This window comes from Gopherus evgoodei, chromosome 5, assembly GCF_007399415.2.
Source record: "Gopherus evgoodei ecotype Sinaloan lineage chromosome 5, rGopEvg1_v1.p, whole genome shotgun sequence".
NCBI lineage: Eukaryota > Metazoa > Chordata > Testudines > Testudinidae > Gopherus > Gopherus evgoodei.
The window spans coordinates 31812329-31827774 of NC_044326.1; the positions used below are offsets into that span (position 1 = coordinate 31812329).

Consider the following 15446-nt stretch of genomic DNA (forward strand, 5'->3'; position numbering starts at 1 on the left):
GATACAGCTTCGGTGTCAGCAGAATTCTGTTACCAATTTTTTTTTTCACGCTAAGTCCCTTTCACACAATTTGTTTAACTTTTCTTTATAACCCATACAACTGAATTGTGCATCTAAATTTTTCCCATGTGATTATTGTCAAGAAATTGGTGTCATTGAGTATTTAAAACAGGGAACAATTAAACCTTCTGATGAAACATTAGTCGTGCAATAGATATAGAATTACTTTCTGCAGAAACAAGCACCACTGCACTACAGTGTAATGAAGTTTCTTCGCAACCATTTCAGGATGTTGTTCTAGCAAATCTACACTTTGGTCTTGCTTTTTAACCGTGCCTCTGGTTTTAAAATACAATGAGATTTAAAGAGTGTGTGTGGAATAACTGGCATCTTACTACCTGTGGATCTCTGAGCAGCAGCAAAATGTGAAACTCACCTAATTACTGCAGAGAGGCCTTGGAGATGATTTCTTGAAACTACTAGGATGCCCAACTGCTTTAAAAAGACCTTGTTTGCCTTGGCTGCTGCATTGAGTTTTGTGTCTTTCATCTTGATTGTCATTGCTATGGGGACCCAAAAGTGGATGACTGGCAAAATCCTTTGTAAAACAGGAGCTGATTTGGTCAATGCCACAGATCCAGAGCTAGTCAAGTTCATTGGAGATATTTACTACGGACTCTTTCAGGGGGGCAAAGTACGACAGTGTGGTTTGGGTGGGCGGCGTTCCAAATTCACAAGTAAGTAAGTTTTGGTTGACTATATAAATAAAAGAGCATTGTAAGTCCTTTTGTTTGTAGTACGTGTAGAATAGGAATAGTTATTGAACTCATATCTATGGCTTGTTTTCCTTGTGGCTTTTATGGTTCTGAAATATGAGTGGGAATTAAAAAAAAACAACATTTAGTTATGTTCTTTGGTACAACCTTGTATCACTGCATAAGCAGAGAAGAAAAATATTCCTTAATTATTATGGGATAGACTGAGAGTCTCCTTTAAATTATGTGCTAGGGCCTGTGTATCTCTGTGCCACCCTAGGAGGAGTTCTGGGAAGGAACTGTGACTCAGAGACACCCCTCCGAGTCAGGATTCTCTTAGAGCTCCTATTTTAGGGGCAAGGGGAGGGGAAAGTATGTTGTATTGGTCAATTATCTTTCCCTTGTGTCCAGCTGACTCCAAAAGCTGTATGATAGAGGGAGGAGCCATGGCTCTGCCTGCTCCTTGACCCTTTCTTTTTTCACCATGCCCAGCTGTCTGTGGGTGGGAATATTGGCATACAGCCTCTGCTCACTCACCTGCCAATGCCTGAGCTCAATGTCTGGGTAGATCCTGCTCAGGGGAATGGAGGAAGGGGCAGCTTTATATCCCCTTAGTCTCCAGCCCAATCATGTAGGGCGAATTCAATCCTTAATAAATACAGACTTTCTCATTAGTTGCTATGACACCTGAAGGGGAGTGCTATAATTGCACAGTGACGACTGGAATGCATGGATATTATGCCAAAAGGGTCTGATCCTACAGTGCTTATGCAAGCCAAACGCCAGTTGAAATCAGTGGGACTCTTCCTTGCTAGGACTTCAACCAGATGGCAGAGTTCTGTAAATGAATACGGTATTGAGATTTCCTTTTTTTAAACATGTAGAACTATTAGATCTTTAGTTAAATGCTGTGGGCTAACACCTGGCCTCCCCTAGAGAGATTGCCTATGTTGGGTGTAAAAGCAGCAAAGAATCCTGTGGCACCTTATAGACTAACAGACTTTTTGGAGCATGAGCTTTCGTGTGTGAATACCCACTTCGTCAGATGCATGAAGTGGAAATTTCCAGGGGCAGGTATATATATGCAGGCAAGCTAGAGATAATGAGGTTAGTCCAATCAGGGAGGATGAGGCCCTGTTCTAGCAGTTGAGGTGTGAAAACCAAGGGAGGAGAAACTGGTTTTGTAGTTGGCAAGCCATTCACAGTCTTTGTTCAATCCTGAGCTGATGGTGTCAAATTTGCAGATGAACTGAAGCTCAGCAGTTTCTCTTTGAAGTCTGGTCCTGAAGTTTTTTTGCTGCAGGATGGCCACCTTAAGGTCTGCTATAGTGTGGCCAGGGAGGTTAAAGTGTTCTCCTACAGGTTTTTGTACATTGCCATTCCTACTATCTGATTTGTGTCCGTTTATCCTTTTCCGTAGAGACTGTCCAGTATGGCCGATGTACATAGCAGAGGGGCATTGCTGGCATATGATGGTGTATATTACATTGGTAGACGTGCCGGTGAATGAACCGGTGATGGTGTGGCTGATCTGGTTAGGTCCTGTGATGGTGTCGCTGATGTGGGCAGAGCTGGCATCGAGGTTTGTTGCATGGATTGGTTCCTGAGCTAGAGTTACTATGGTGCGGTGTGCAGTTACTGGTGAGAATATGTTTCAGGTTGGCAGGTTGCCTGTGGGCGAGGACTGGCCTGCCACCCAAGGTCTGTAAAAGTGTGGGATCATTGTCCAGGATGGGTTGTAGATCCCTGATGATGCGTTGGAGAGGTTTTAGCTGGGGACTGTATGTGATGGCCAGTGGAGTCCTGTTGGTTTCTTTCTTGGGTTTGTCTTGCAGTAGGAGGCTACTGGGTACACGTCTGGCTCTGTTGATCTGTTTCCTTATTTCCTCGTGCGGGTATTGTAGTTTTGAGAATGCTTGGTGGAGAGTTTGTAGGTGTTGGTCTCTGTCTGAGGGGTTAGAGCAGATGCGGTTGTACCTCAGTGCCTGGCTGTAGACAATGGATCGTGTGATGTGCTTGGGATGGAAGCTGGAGGCATGAAGGTAGGCATAGCAGTCGGTAGGTTTTCGGCATAGGGTGGTGGTAATGTGACCATCACTTATTTGGACCATGGTGTCTAGGAAGTGGACCTCCCGTGTAGATTAGTCCAGGCTGAGGTTGATGGTGGGGTGGAAGCTGTTGAAATCGTGGTGGAATTTTTCCATAGTCTCCTTCCCATGGGTCCAGATGATGAAGATGTCATCAATGTAGCGTAGGTAGAGAAGGGGCATGAGTGGACGAGAGCTGAGGAAGCGTTGTTCCAGGTCGGCCATAAAAATATTGGCATATTGTGGGGCCATGCGGGTGCCCATAGCGGTGCCACTGATCTGGAGATATATATTGTCATCAAATTTGAAATAGATGTGTGTGAGGATAAAGGCACAGAGCTCAGCAGCCAGTTGTGCTGTGGCATCATCAGGGATACTGTTCCTTACAGCTTGTATTCCATCTGTGTGTGGGATGTTCGTGTAGAGAGCCTCTACATCCATGGTGGCTAGGATGGTGTTTCCTGGAAGGTCACCAATGCACTGTAGTTTCCTCAGGAAATCAGTGGTGTCACGGAGGTAGCTGGGAGTGCTGGTGGCATAGGGTCTCAGTAGGGAGTCCACATATCCAGACAGTCCTTCAGTGAGAATGCCAATATCATGTTGGTGGGCATGGCAGGGCAGAAAGAGAGTCCCCGAGATAGGACTAGACTTTTCGTCTGGACTGAGTGTGTAGTTGGATAGATTGACGATACTGCTGGGTGGGTTGGGGGTACCAGGGTTGTGGCCCCATGAGGCAGGTAGGAGTTTAGACAGCTTACAGTCCTCATTATCTCTAGCTTGCCTGCATATATATATATACCTGCCCCTGGACATTTCCACTACATGCATCTGACGAAGTGGGTATTCACCCACGAAAGCTCATGCTCCAAAACGTCTGTTAGTCTATAAGGTGCCACAGGATTCTTTGCTGCTTTTAGAGATCCACACTAACATGGCTACCCCTCTGATACTTGACACCATGCAAGACACTGCATTTAGCCATACGGAGTGGAAATCCATCAACCTCATGAAGAAACTTGCACAAATGCAGACAGATATCATCTTCCTTTCCAAATGCAAACGGATGGACATCATACCCAATGGACTAAAGGTATAAAATCCACTGCTATCTACATACTACACAGACCACAGTGAGAGATTATGCCATACTCTATCAAAGAAACCGAGGAACCACCTGATCAGCATCCTATATAGCAAACAGGAAAACATCAAAAAAAAGCTCTCCAACCTGGAGACTCTCATTAATAACCAAACTTCCATACAAACGGACTTCACTACAATAAGACAGGAGATCTACATTACTCACTTCACCTCTCTACAAAGGAAAAAGGACTGTAAGCTGTCTAAACTCCTACCTGCCTCATGGGGCCACAACCATGGTACCCCCAACCCACCCAGCAATATCGTCAATCTATCCAACTACACACTCAGCCCAGACGAAAAGTCTGTCCTATCTCGGGGACTCTCTTTCTGCCCTGCCACCCCCACCAACATGATACAGTTCTGCGGTGATCTGGAAGTGTACTTTCGCCGTCTCCAACTCAAAGAATACTTTCAGGACAACACTGAACAGCGCACTGATACACAGGTACCCTCCCACCAACAGCACAAGAAGAAGAACTCCACATGTACTCCTCCTGAGGGTTGAAATGACAGTCTGGACCTCTACATTGAATGCTTCCGCCGACGTGCACAGGCAGAAATTGTGGAAAAACAACATCGCTTGCCTCATAACCTAAGTCGTGCAGAACGCAATGCCATCCACAGCCTCAGAAACCACCCAGACATTATCAAAGAGGCTGAAAAAGGAGGTGCTGTTGTCATCATGAACAGGTCTGACTACCAAAAGGAGGCCGCCAGACAACTCTCCAACACCAAATTCTACAGGCCACTTCCCTCAGATCCCACTGAGGAATACACTAAGAAACTGCAACATCTACTCAGGACACACCCTACACTAACACCGGAACAAATCAACATATGCTTAGAGCCCTGACCAGGGTTATTCTATCTACTACCCAAGATCCACAAACCCAGAAATCCTGGACGCCCCATCATCTCGGGCATTGGCACTCTCATTGAAGGACTGTCTGGATATGTGGACTGCCTACTCAGACCCTATGCCACCAGCACTCCCAGCTACCTCCGTGACACCACTGATTTCCTGAGGAAACTACAATGCATTAGTGACCTTCCAGAAAACACCATCCTAGCCACCATGGATGTAGAGGCTCTCTACACGAACATCCCACACACAGATGGAATACAAGCTGTCAGGAACAGTATCCCTGATGATGCCACAGCACAACTGGCTGCTGAGCTCTGTGCCTTTATCCGCACACAAAACTATTTCAAATTTGATGACAATATATATCTCCAGAGCAGTGGCACCACTATGGGCAACCGCATGGCCCCACAATATGCCAATATTTTTATGGCCGACCTGGAACAATGCTTCCTCAGCTCTCGTCCACTCATGCCCCTTCTCTACCTACGCTACATTGATGACATCTTCATCATCTGGACCCATGGGAAGGAAACTATGGAAAAATTCCACCACGATTTCAACAGCTTCCACCCCACCATCAACCTCAGCCTGGACTAATCTACACGGGAGGTCCACTTCCTAGACACCACGGTCCAAATAAGTGATGGTCACATTACCACCACCCTATACCGAAAACCTACCGACTGCTATGCCTACCTTCATGCCTCCAGCTTCCATCCCAAGCACATCACACGATCCATTGTCTACAGCCAGGCACTGAGGTACAACCGCATCTGCTCTACCCCCTCAGACAGAGACCAACACCTACAAACTCTCCACCAAGCATTCTCAAAACTACAATACCCGCACGAGGAAATAAGGAAACAGATCAACAGAGCCAGATGTGTACCCAGGAGCCTCCTACTGCAAGATAAACCCAAGAAAGAAACCAACAGGACTCCACTGGCCATCACATACAGTCCCCAGCTAAAACCTCTCCAACGCATCATCAGGGATCTACAACCCATCCTGGACAATGATCCCATACTTTCACAGGCCTTGGGTGGCAGGCCAGTCCTCGCCCACAGGCAACCTGCCAACCTGAAACATATTCTCATCAATAACTGCACACCGCACCATAGTAACTCTAGCTCAGGAACCAATCCATGCAACAAACCTCGATGCCAACTCTGCCCACATATCTACACCAGCGACACCATCATAGGACCTAACCAGATCAGCCACACCATCACCGGTTCATTCACCTGCACGTCTACCAATGTAATATATACCATCATATGCCAGCAATGCCCCTCTGCTATGTACATCGGCCATACTGGACAGTCTCTACGGAAAAGGATAAACGGACACAAATCAGATAGTAGGAATGGCAATGTACAAAAACCTGTAGGAGAACACTTCAACCTCCCTGGCCACACTATAGCAGACCTTAAGGTGGCCATCCTGCAGCAAAAAAACTTCAGGACCAGACTTCAAAGAGAAACTGCTGAGCTTCAGTTCATCTGGAAATTTGATACCATCAGCTCAGGATTAAACAAAGACTGTGAATGGCTTACCAACTACAAAACCAGTTTCTCCTCCCTTGGTTTTCACACCTCAACTGCTAGAACAGGGCCTCATCCTCCCTGATTGAACTAACCTCATTATCTCTAGCTTGCCTGCATATATATACCTGCCCCTGGAAATTTCCACTACATGCATCTGACGAAGTGGGTATTCACCCTCGAAAGCTCATGCTCCCAAAAGTCTGTTAGTCTATAAGGTGCCACAGGATTCTTTGCTGCTTTTAGAGATCCAGACTAACACGGCTACCCCTCTGATATGTTGGGTGTGGCAACCAGGCAGGCACTCCAGATCCATTTTGTCAGTGCGTAGCATACACAGGTAGAACACCTCAGGAGGCCCTAGAGGACCACACTTAATAAGGACCCTTCTGTCCATTGCTTTAGAAACCAGGGCTGCCCAGAAGATTCAGGGGGCCTGGGGTCTTCGGCGATGGGGGGCCCTCGCCACTGAATTGCCGCCAAAGACTCGGCACCTCGGCGGCAGGTCCCAGGGCGGAAGGACCCCCCGCTGCTGAATTGCCACCGAAGACCTGGAGTGGAAGAAGCTCCAGGGGCCTGGGCCCTGTGAGAGTTTTCTGGGGGCTGTGGGGCGAGTGAAGGAACCCGCTCCAGGGGCCCCAAAAAACTCTCATGGGGGCCCCTGTGGGGTCCTTCTCTTGCCCTCCCCTCCCCCCCGGCTGGCCCCATTAGAAACAAGTTATTGAGCAGACCCCCAAACTCAGTGGCCTCAAAGAACTATGTGATGGGTTATCTTTCCCCAGCCCTTGAGGAGGATGCACAGGAGCTCTTGTCATCCTCTTTCCCTCCTCCACGTACAAATCTGCAGGCTTAGTCAAATTTTGCCCTGTGTTTTGTCCTTATGCCCCCTCCCCTAATAACCTGCTTCATATTAGTGTTCCCAGTATCACACCGACAGTGTGTGGCACAGAAGGCCCAACCATGATAATTATTCTCTAATAACACAGGATACTAGTTTGTCTCCACACTGCTCAGGTATCCTCCTTCCCTCTGCTGGTCCTGTTCTTCCTCAGGCTCCAATTTATAGCAAAGCCTGTCAGTGTGGTGATTACTTTTTTAGTTTTTTTTAACCCAATTAACAACCCAAACATTAAATAATGAAAGCATAAACTTTAAAAATACACATGCTTGAAGAGCACTGAATTTTTCAGAGTAATCCAATCAACTCGGGTCTATGGAGGCATGGACACCTCAGAGAAGTGGAAGATTTGCAAGGGATCCTGCATGTGTTACTTTACATAGAGCCACATAAAACCTAAGGCCAGTCCAGACTGGGATGCTCTGCAAACTTTATACAAAATGTAAATAAAACTTGGCCAGTGGCCCAGCAAAGCTAGCTGTTACCTAAACTACAACTGAGCCAAACAGAGAAAAGAAAAAGAAGGTGAAAGGGGAGACTAAAATGGTCAGTGATATACAGACCCAAATAAAAAGGCCTTAGACCATGCCTGAAAAACAGTCATAGAAGGATTCTCCTGAACAGAATCTGTAGATTGGTCCCTGTTGATGGGGTCCCTAAACAGAGAATGGTGGTTCTCTTGCCTTGTTTAGAGTCAGCCTGAAAAAGGAGACTGAGAAAACTCATCTCACTGCAGATACATTGGAGGGAACACAGAGGAAACCGTGGGCCTAGATTATTATGAGCTTTTTATAGGTTGGACCTGCGGACATGAACTGGCAGGGCAAGGAGACTGGGACTAGGAGCCAGAAGAGGAATTGGGGTTGTGGGAGGGACTGGAAACAAGTGGACGTGGGGAAGACTGAGATTGGATGAGCTGTCAAGGGAGACTAGGACTGGCTAGGCAAAGAGACTGAGGACCAGTGGGGCATGGGTAAGGAGGGAAAAGGGAAAGGGGAAAGATTTATCTGCTGAGCAACCAGGGAGCAGGGGGAGAACTGGTACGGATTAGGGAAAGGAACTGGAACAAGGACACAGAGACTGGATGGTGAAAGATTTGGACTACAAACAAGTGGGGATAGGGTCTTAAAGTTCTCTGCGGGAGGGGGGCAGTGACTGCATGCCAGGTGGGGATGATAGATCGCATGAGGAGCTGGGAGTGGCGGGGAACTGGGATTAGCTGGGCAAGAAGTTGGGGGCGGGGGGCCTGAGAAAGGCAGTTTGTAGGAGTGGGATTAAGACTTGATGGGCAGGGAGACTGGGTGAGAAGCCTGAGAAATAATGAATGGGACTGGCTAATTGAGGAGAATGAGACTGAGATGACGAGCCGGGTAGGGGAAAGAAGGGACTGGACTGGGACAGGTTGGAGGGAACAGGGTAGAAGGGGTTATGCTTGAGGGGAATGGGCAGAACAGTCCGGACCCATGGGAGCATGGAATGAGGCAAGGGTCCTGTGGAAAAAATGGTACATGACTCTGTAATTAAAGGCTGTATTATAATGCATACAGACATGGGGAACAGGCAACCTGAACTGTGACATTTCCTAACTTTTGCATACTGGACTTGGCAACCTTAATAATGTTCGTTTTTTTTTTTTTTAATTTTAATTTTTTTTTGTGGCAGTAGTGGTATCAAGACAGAAGTAACTTGTTCATTGACCTATCTATTGTGACTGCAGTATCATATCTAGCCTGCTTAAGGCAGCCTGGCCTGTAGTGAAGTCTCCTAGGCTTACAGCCTGATTCAGCAAGGCACCTAATCACATTTAGTTGTTGTATAAGTTCAATACAGATACATAACTATTAGAAATGAGCTCATGGCACCAGGTGTATGATTCCCAGCTCACATAGGCATAGTTGCCGTAGCTCCAATCAAGCTAGCATGCTAAAAATAATAATGTAGCCGAAATAGCATAGGGATCAGTGAGCAGTCACATAGACTAGCTGCCTTGTGTACAAACACACCTGGGCCACAGGGGTGCATAATCTGGGAGGCTATCCCATGCTGCTGCTCGCCACAGCCCCACAGCTGGGCTGTGACCGCTAGTGTGAATATGTCTACTTGAATTGGGAGATCACACTCCCCGCTCATAGCATAGACATATTCTGTATCTGAATTTCCCCAAAATTCAGGGGGGTACAGGGTCAAAAGTCTGCTCCTCTGATGTAGTGAGCAGATAAATTCATCCCTCATGAACGAACACACCTGTATCTACCCAGATTGATTCCGCCTGTAAATAATGCCTTGTTAATTTGAGTGAAAAGCAGTTTATAGCATCAGTATAATGTGTATCCTGTAATTTTCACAGGAAGATTTATGCACTGAATATTTGTTTCTTGCCAGTCTTCCCTCATCTGGTGAAAAAGCTGAATGCAAGCCTTCATGTGATGATTTTAATCTTCCTTTGTGTGGCCATTTCCTTTGCTCTGGTCAGTTTTGGATTCTGCATTCTCAATGCAATAAAAGTTCCATACCGAGCTATTAAAGGTCCAGCAGGTATTTGCCTATGGAATTTACTTGCAGGTAATATAATTTTAAAATAATTTTTACTACCAACCACTTGAATAAAATGGTAAAAAATGAAAACATCTTCCCCTTGCCATATCTGTATTTCTCCTTGGCTTAATATGCTTGTGTGCAAAAATAGAGTTAGCACTGAATTCCTCTGTATTAGAATGAAACTATTAGAAGGCATTTCAGCCTTCAGCATATTGTAGATTGTTTTGTATGAACAGGGAGTTCACATATATAGCCTCAATATCACATACAAGAGAACTTTAATAGAAACATAATATTGGTGCAATGCTTGGTCACCTAACTAATAAAGGCCCCAGTTCAGGAAAGCACTTAGGTACATCCTTAAATCCATCCTTAATCTGGATAGCATTTAATTATGTGTTTAACTTTAAGCATGTGCTTAAATCATGTTTTTGTGAAGCACAGCCAAAATGTCTGACTTGTTTTGAAAATGATTAATTATTTTTTCATTCTGTTGCAGGAGGCTTTACAGCACTGGCAGTCTCTAGCTTTATAGCTTCTGTTAAACTTCATCGCCTCACAGAAAGAATTGCCAATTTCCAGGAAAATGTCTTTCAGTTTGTAATTTTGGAAGAACAGTATGAAAGCTCCATTTGGCTTTGTGTGGCTAGTGCTACATCTCATGTAGTAAATTTGTTGCTAATAGCTGTAAGTGGGGTTCGTTTCCCTGAATTCAGGACTAAAACAGAAGAGGCGACTGTTACAGCAGAAGATATCATGTACTGATAACCTTCACCTACATAAAACTAGTTCTACAAAGTGAACTCTCATGATAACAACAGCTCCTTGTTTCTGCAACTTTTGAACTGGATGGAGATTGTTGCTATCATGGACAGTAAAACTGCCACTTGTAGAAATATACAGTATTTTTTAGGCCAGTTGTCAGTACCAACAATTAATATTCACTGCATGGAAGACAAACTATAGAAACCTCATGATTGAAAAACTAACCAATATGGACAACAATAAAGTTATTTTCTAGAATATTTCTCGTCTTAAATATTTTACATATCGGAGTTAAAGTATGTTTTCACTAAAACCAAAAAGTGAACTATAGGTAAGGAAGAGAATACATAAATCACAATACTTCAGCCTTTAATTTACTATAATGTATTTATATTTCAAAGTAGGAAGAACAGACACAGAATTTAAGGTTTTATCCAGAGTTGCAAGCTATTTCCTCAGAATTCTCTAGAAAATCTGAGAGAGCCAAGTATACCTTGTTTATTGATGTGCTACAGAACTTGAAAAGTAAACTCCATTACCTGGAAGACTGAAATGTAAGGGAAAGCATCAAGAACTTGTGGAAAGATTTAGAAACTTAGAAACAAATATCAAAAGCTAGAACTCTAGAGGAGTGGAAAGAAGAAGAATATGAAATATTATAATAAGAATATTCTTAGGGAAGAATAATAGCATCTAAGAAAAGTGAAGAGCTGGAAAGTGAAGAGCTCTCTAGCCAATGATGGGCAAAATGTTTGTACACAGACTCTAAATAATGTTAGGATTGTTATGATAACCTGAAGATTCAGATTCTGACAGACTTATGGTCTCGGGCTTCTGCCAATTCTTGTTTTTATCTGAAATTAAGTACAAAATGTTATCTGATGAAACAGTATTAAAATGAAAAAAATATTATACTAAAATGGTTAGATGTGTGGAAAATTTTGTTTGAGTGAAATACCAGCACTACCACAAGCATTTAATCAACTGAGTCACAACTGATGTGTCATAAACTGAAAATTATCAAGCCTTAAAGTGAACATGAGACTTCTTAAGTTTAACTATCATAGTGAAACAAAATACATTCCTAAACTATTTATAGATGACAGTTACAGAAAATTGGATGTAAAGAATTTGTTTGAATTCATGAAAAACTCTTTTGGTAAAGCTACCACCCCAAATTAATTCTTAAAACATATTTTATTTGTAGTCATCTGATTAATGGAAAACTGCTATATTTTGTAAATTGCAAATACAAATCTTTGTTTTAGTCAAAACCCCTATCAAAAGAGGTATGAAAATCTTTTAGAAGAAAGATCTGAATAGTTCTTATACTGCTGCAGGATATTTTAAGAAAATCCTTCGTTTTCATATGAAAATCCCTCTACACTGAAAAAATAATTTTAAAAGCAAAGGTCAACCTTTTCAAACTTGGGTACTTACATTTAGGTAAAATTCTGTATCTGATTCCAAACAGAGCAGCTGGAAACTCATTCCATAAGCATTCAAAAAATTCACCCATAAAGATTATAAAATAGGGTAAGGAAAGCAGCGGGAATTTTCAATGCGTTTGGAGCACTATTACCATCAGCTTTGCATGGGTGAGAATCTAGAGTCAATAAAGGAGCTGTTTCCTAACCTATGAGTATGTCTACACTATGGGATTATTCCGATTTTACAGAAATCAGTTTTTTAAAACAGATTGTATAAAGTCGAGTGCACGTGGCCACACTAAGCACATTAATTTGGCAGTGTGCGTCCATGTACTGAGGCTAGCATCGATTTCCGGAGCATTGCACTGTGGGTAGTTATCCTGTAGCTATCCCATAATTACCACAGTCTCCCTTGCCCATTGGAATTCTGGGTTGAGATCCCAATGCATGATGGTGCAAAAACAGTGTCGCGGGTGATTCTGGGTAAATGTCGTCACTCAGTCCTTCCTCCATGAAAGCAACGGCAGACAATCATTTCGCGCCCTTTTTCCCTGGATTGCCCTGGCAGACGCCATAGCATAGCAACCATTGAGCCTGTTTTGCCTTTTGTCACTGTCACTGTATGTGTACTGGATGCTGCTGACAGAGGTGGTACTGCAGTGCTACACAGCAGCATTCATTTGCCTTTGCAAGGTAGCAGAGATGGTTACCATCCCTATTGCACTGTCTGCCATTGTAAATTGGCGATGAGATGATGGTTATCAGTCATTTTGCACCGTTTCCAATTGGAAATTGGCGATGACAGTTATCAATTCTTTTGTACCGTCTGCTGCTGTCATGGGTGCTCCTGGCTGGCCTCGCTGAGGTCGGCTGGGGGCGCATGGACAAAAATGGGAATGACTCCACAGGTCATTCCCTTCTTTATGTTTTGTCTAAAAGTAGTCAGTCCTGCCTAGAATATAGGGCAAGTGTACTAGAGAACCAGAGAGCACAGCCGCACCGTGTCAGAGCCCCAGAGATCCTGCAGAAATGATGAGCTGTATGCCATTCTAGGGGGTGCCCCTGCAACAATCCCACACATTGCTTCCCTCCTCCCCCAACCCTCCTGGGCTACCGTGGCAGTGTCCCCCCATTTGTGTGATGAAGTAATAAAGAATGCAGGAATAAGAAGATTTTAGCGAGATAAAATGAGGGGGAGGCAGCCTCCAGCTGCTATGATAGTCCAGGCAGGACATTAAAGGGTGAGGGGGGAGAGGAGCGCAACCTCCCGCTGCTATGATAGTCCAGGGAGTACATAATCTTTTCTTTAGACATGAAAGCGGGGGTGGGGGCTGATGGAGCTCAGCCTCCAGCTGCTATGATGAGGATGGTTACCAAGCCTTTTGTACCATCTGCCGGGAATGGCCAGGAGACATTCCCATTTTTACCCAGGCGCCCCCGGCCGACCTCACCGAGGCCAGCCAGGAGCACTCACAGGATGATGAGGACAGTTTTCCACCATTTTTCACTGTCTGCCATCAGGAAAGGAAGGGGAGGGGATGCTGCTGTTCAGCGCCTCAGCACTGCATCTACCAGCAGCATGCAGTAGACATACAGTGATGTTAAAAAAAAGGTGAGAAACGATTTTTTTTCCCTTTCCTTTCACAAGGGTGGCGGGGGGTGGTGGTGGTAAATTGACGAGATATACCCTGAACCACCCTGGACAATGTTTTTCACCCTTCAGGCATTGGGAGCTCAGCCAAGAATGCAAATGCTTTTCAGAGACTGCGGGGACTGTGGGATAGCTGGAGTCCTCAGTCTCCCCTTCCTCCCTCCATGAGCATCCATTTGATTCTTTGGCTTTCCGTTACACTTGTCACCCAGCACTGTGCTGAGTCCCTGCTGTGGCCTCTGTCTATCATAGCCTGGAGATTTTTTCAAATGCTTTGTCATTTCATCTTCTGTAATGGAGCTCTGGTAGAATAGATATGTCTCCCCATACAACAATCAGATCCAGTATCTCCCGTACAGTCCATGCTGGAGCTTTTTTTGGATTTGGGACTGCATCGCCACCCATGCTGATCAGAGCTCCATGCTGGGCAAATTCAAAAGTTCGCGGGGCTTTTCCTGTCAACCTGGCCAGTGCATCTGAGTTCAGATTGCTTTCCAGAGTGGTCACAATGGTGCACTGTGGGATACCGCCCGGAGGCCAATACCGTTGAATTGCGGCCACACTAACCCTAATCTGACATGGTAATACCGATTTCAGTGCTACTCCCCTCATCGGGGAAGAGTGCAGAAATCGGTTTAAAGAGCCCTTTATATCGATATAAAGGGCTTTGTTGTGTGGACGGGTGCAGGTTTAATTCGGTTTAACGCTCCTAAATTCGGTTTAAATGCGTAGTATAGACCAGGCCTCTAAGCTATAACAGCCAATTTTGTCTTGTATTTGTTTTACATTTGCTTTGTTGACTTTCCTTCCTTGAGTCCAGAGGCCAGGGGTTGACAACCTTTCAGAAGTGGTGTGCCAAGTCTTCATTTATTCACTCTTAATTTAAGGTTTTGCGCGCCAGTAATGCATTTTAACGTTTTTAGAAGGTCTCTCTCTCTCTAAGTCTATATTATATAACTAAACTATTGTTGTATGTAAAGTAAATAAGGTTTTTAAAATGTTTAAGAAGCTTCATGTAAAATTTAAGTTAAAATGCAGAGCCCCCAGACCAGTGGCCAAGACCCAGGCAGTGTAAGTGCCACTGAAAATCAGCTTGTGTGCCACAAGTTGCCTATCCCTGATCCAGACTATGGTGAGGAGGCAATATTAGGAGCAGGACTGCAGAAATCCAAGCACCATGTGAATATGACTTATATCTTAGCATCCCACTCGTCTATTAGTTCCCCCTGGAAGAACTCATTGTTGGTGTTCCCACCTTACCATCACCTCCCAAAACAATTCTGGCTGGTTCTGAATCTTGGGCATATGGCTCTGCTTTACTACATAATTGCAGACCCCCTAGTGCTGCTGTAGTTAAGACTGAATTTAAGCACAAACTTAACTGCAAAACTTCTTTCCAGGTTGAAGCTTGGTACACAGCACAAGGCCTTATAATGCAGCACTTATTTATTTTTAGTCAAAGAATTTAGTGTAAAATGAAATATTTGTGAAATTGCGATGCTGTTCTGTGAACATGTAACTTAAAAGCAGCTTTGATACAGAAACAATAAAATCATGGCAAGTAATTTATCCATAACTACCTGAAGGAACTGAAAAAGGAAAGGCTCTTAGAGATATTTAATTTGAGAAATAGCTTTAAAAGTGTACGGGAGCTACTTTTCATGAGGATTTTTACCACTTATTCCAACACATTTTAAAAACTGCTGACATACTGCATGGTCCTGAAAACTCTTACTCACATGAGTAATCTATATTGAGACTACACGCCTG

The 15446-nt window shown here is 44.3% G+C and overlaps 1 protein-coding gene across 1 annotated transcript; it reads left to right on the forward strand.

The window, feature by feature from the left end:
* Positions 1–484: 484 nt before the first annotated feature.
* CLRN2 (clarin 2) lies at positions 485–11417 on the forward strand. Its single transcript, XM_030564339.1, has 3 exons — positions 485–737; positions 9675–9854; positions 10330–11417. Exons 1-3 carry the CDS (start codon positions 485–487, stop codon positions 10593–10595), a joined length of 699 nt encoding a protein of 232 aa, XP_030420199.1. The 3' UTR covers positions 10596–11417.
* Positions 11418–15446: the final 4029 nt, after the last annotated feature.

Coding starts and splice junctions, on each gene's coding strand:
- CLRN2 (XM_030564339.1), top strand. CDS start 485: ATGCCCAACTGCTTTAAAAAGACCTTGTTTGCCTTGGCTGCTGCATTG. Junction 738..9,674: donor GCGGCGTTCCAAATTCACAA/GTAAGTAAGTTT, acceptor GTTTCTTGCCAG/TCTTCCCTCATCTGGTGAAA. Junction 9,855..10,329: donor CCTATGGAATTTACTTGCAG/GTAATATAATTT, acceptor ATTCTGTTGCAG/GAGGCTTTACAGCACTGGCA.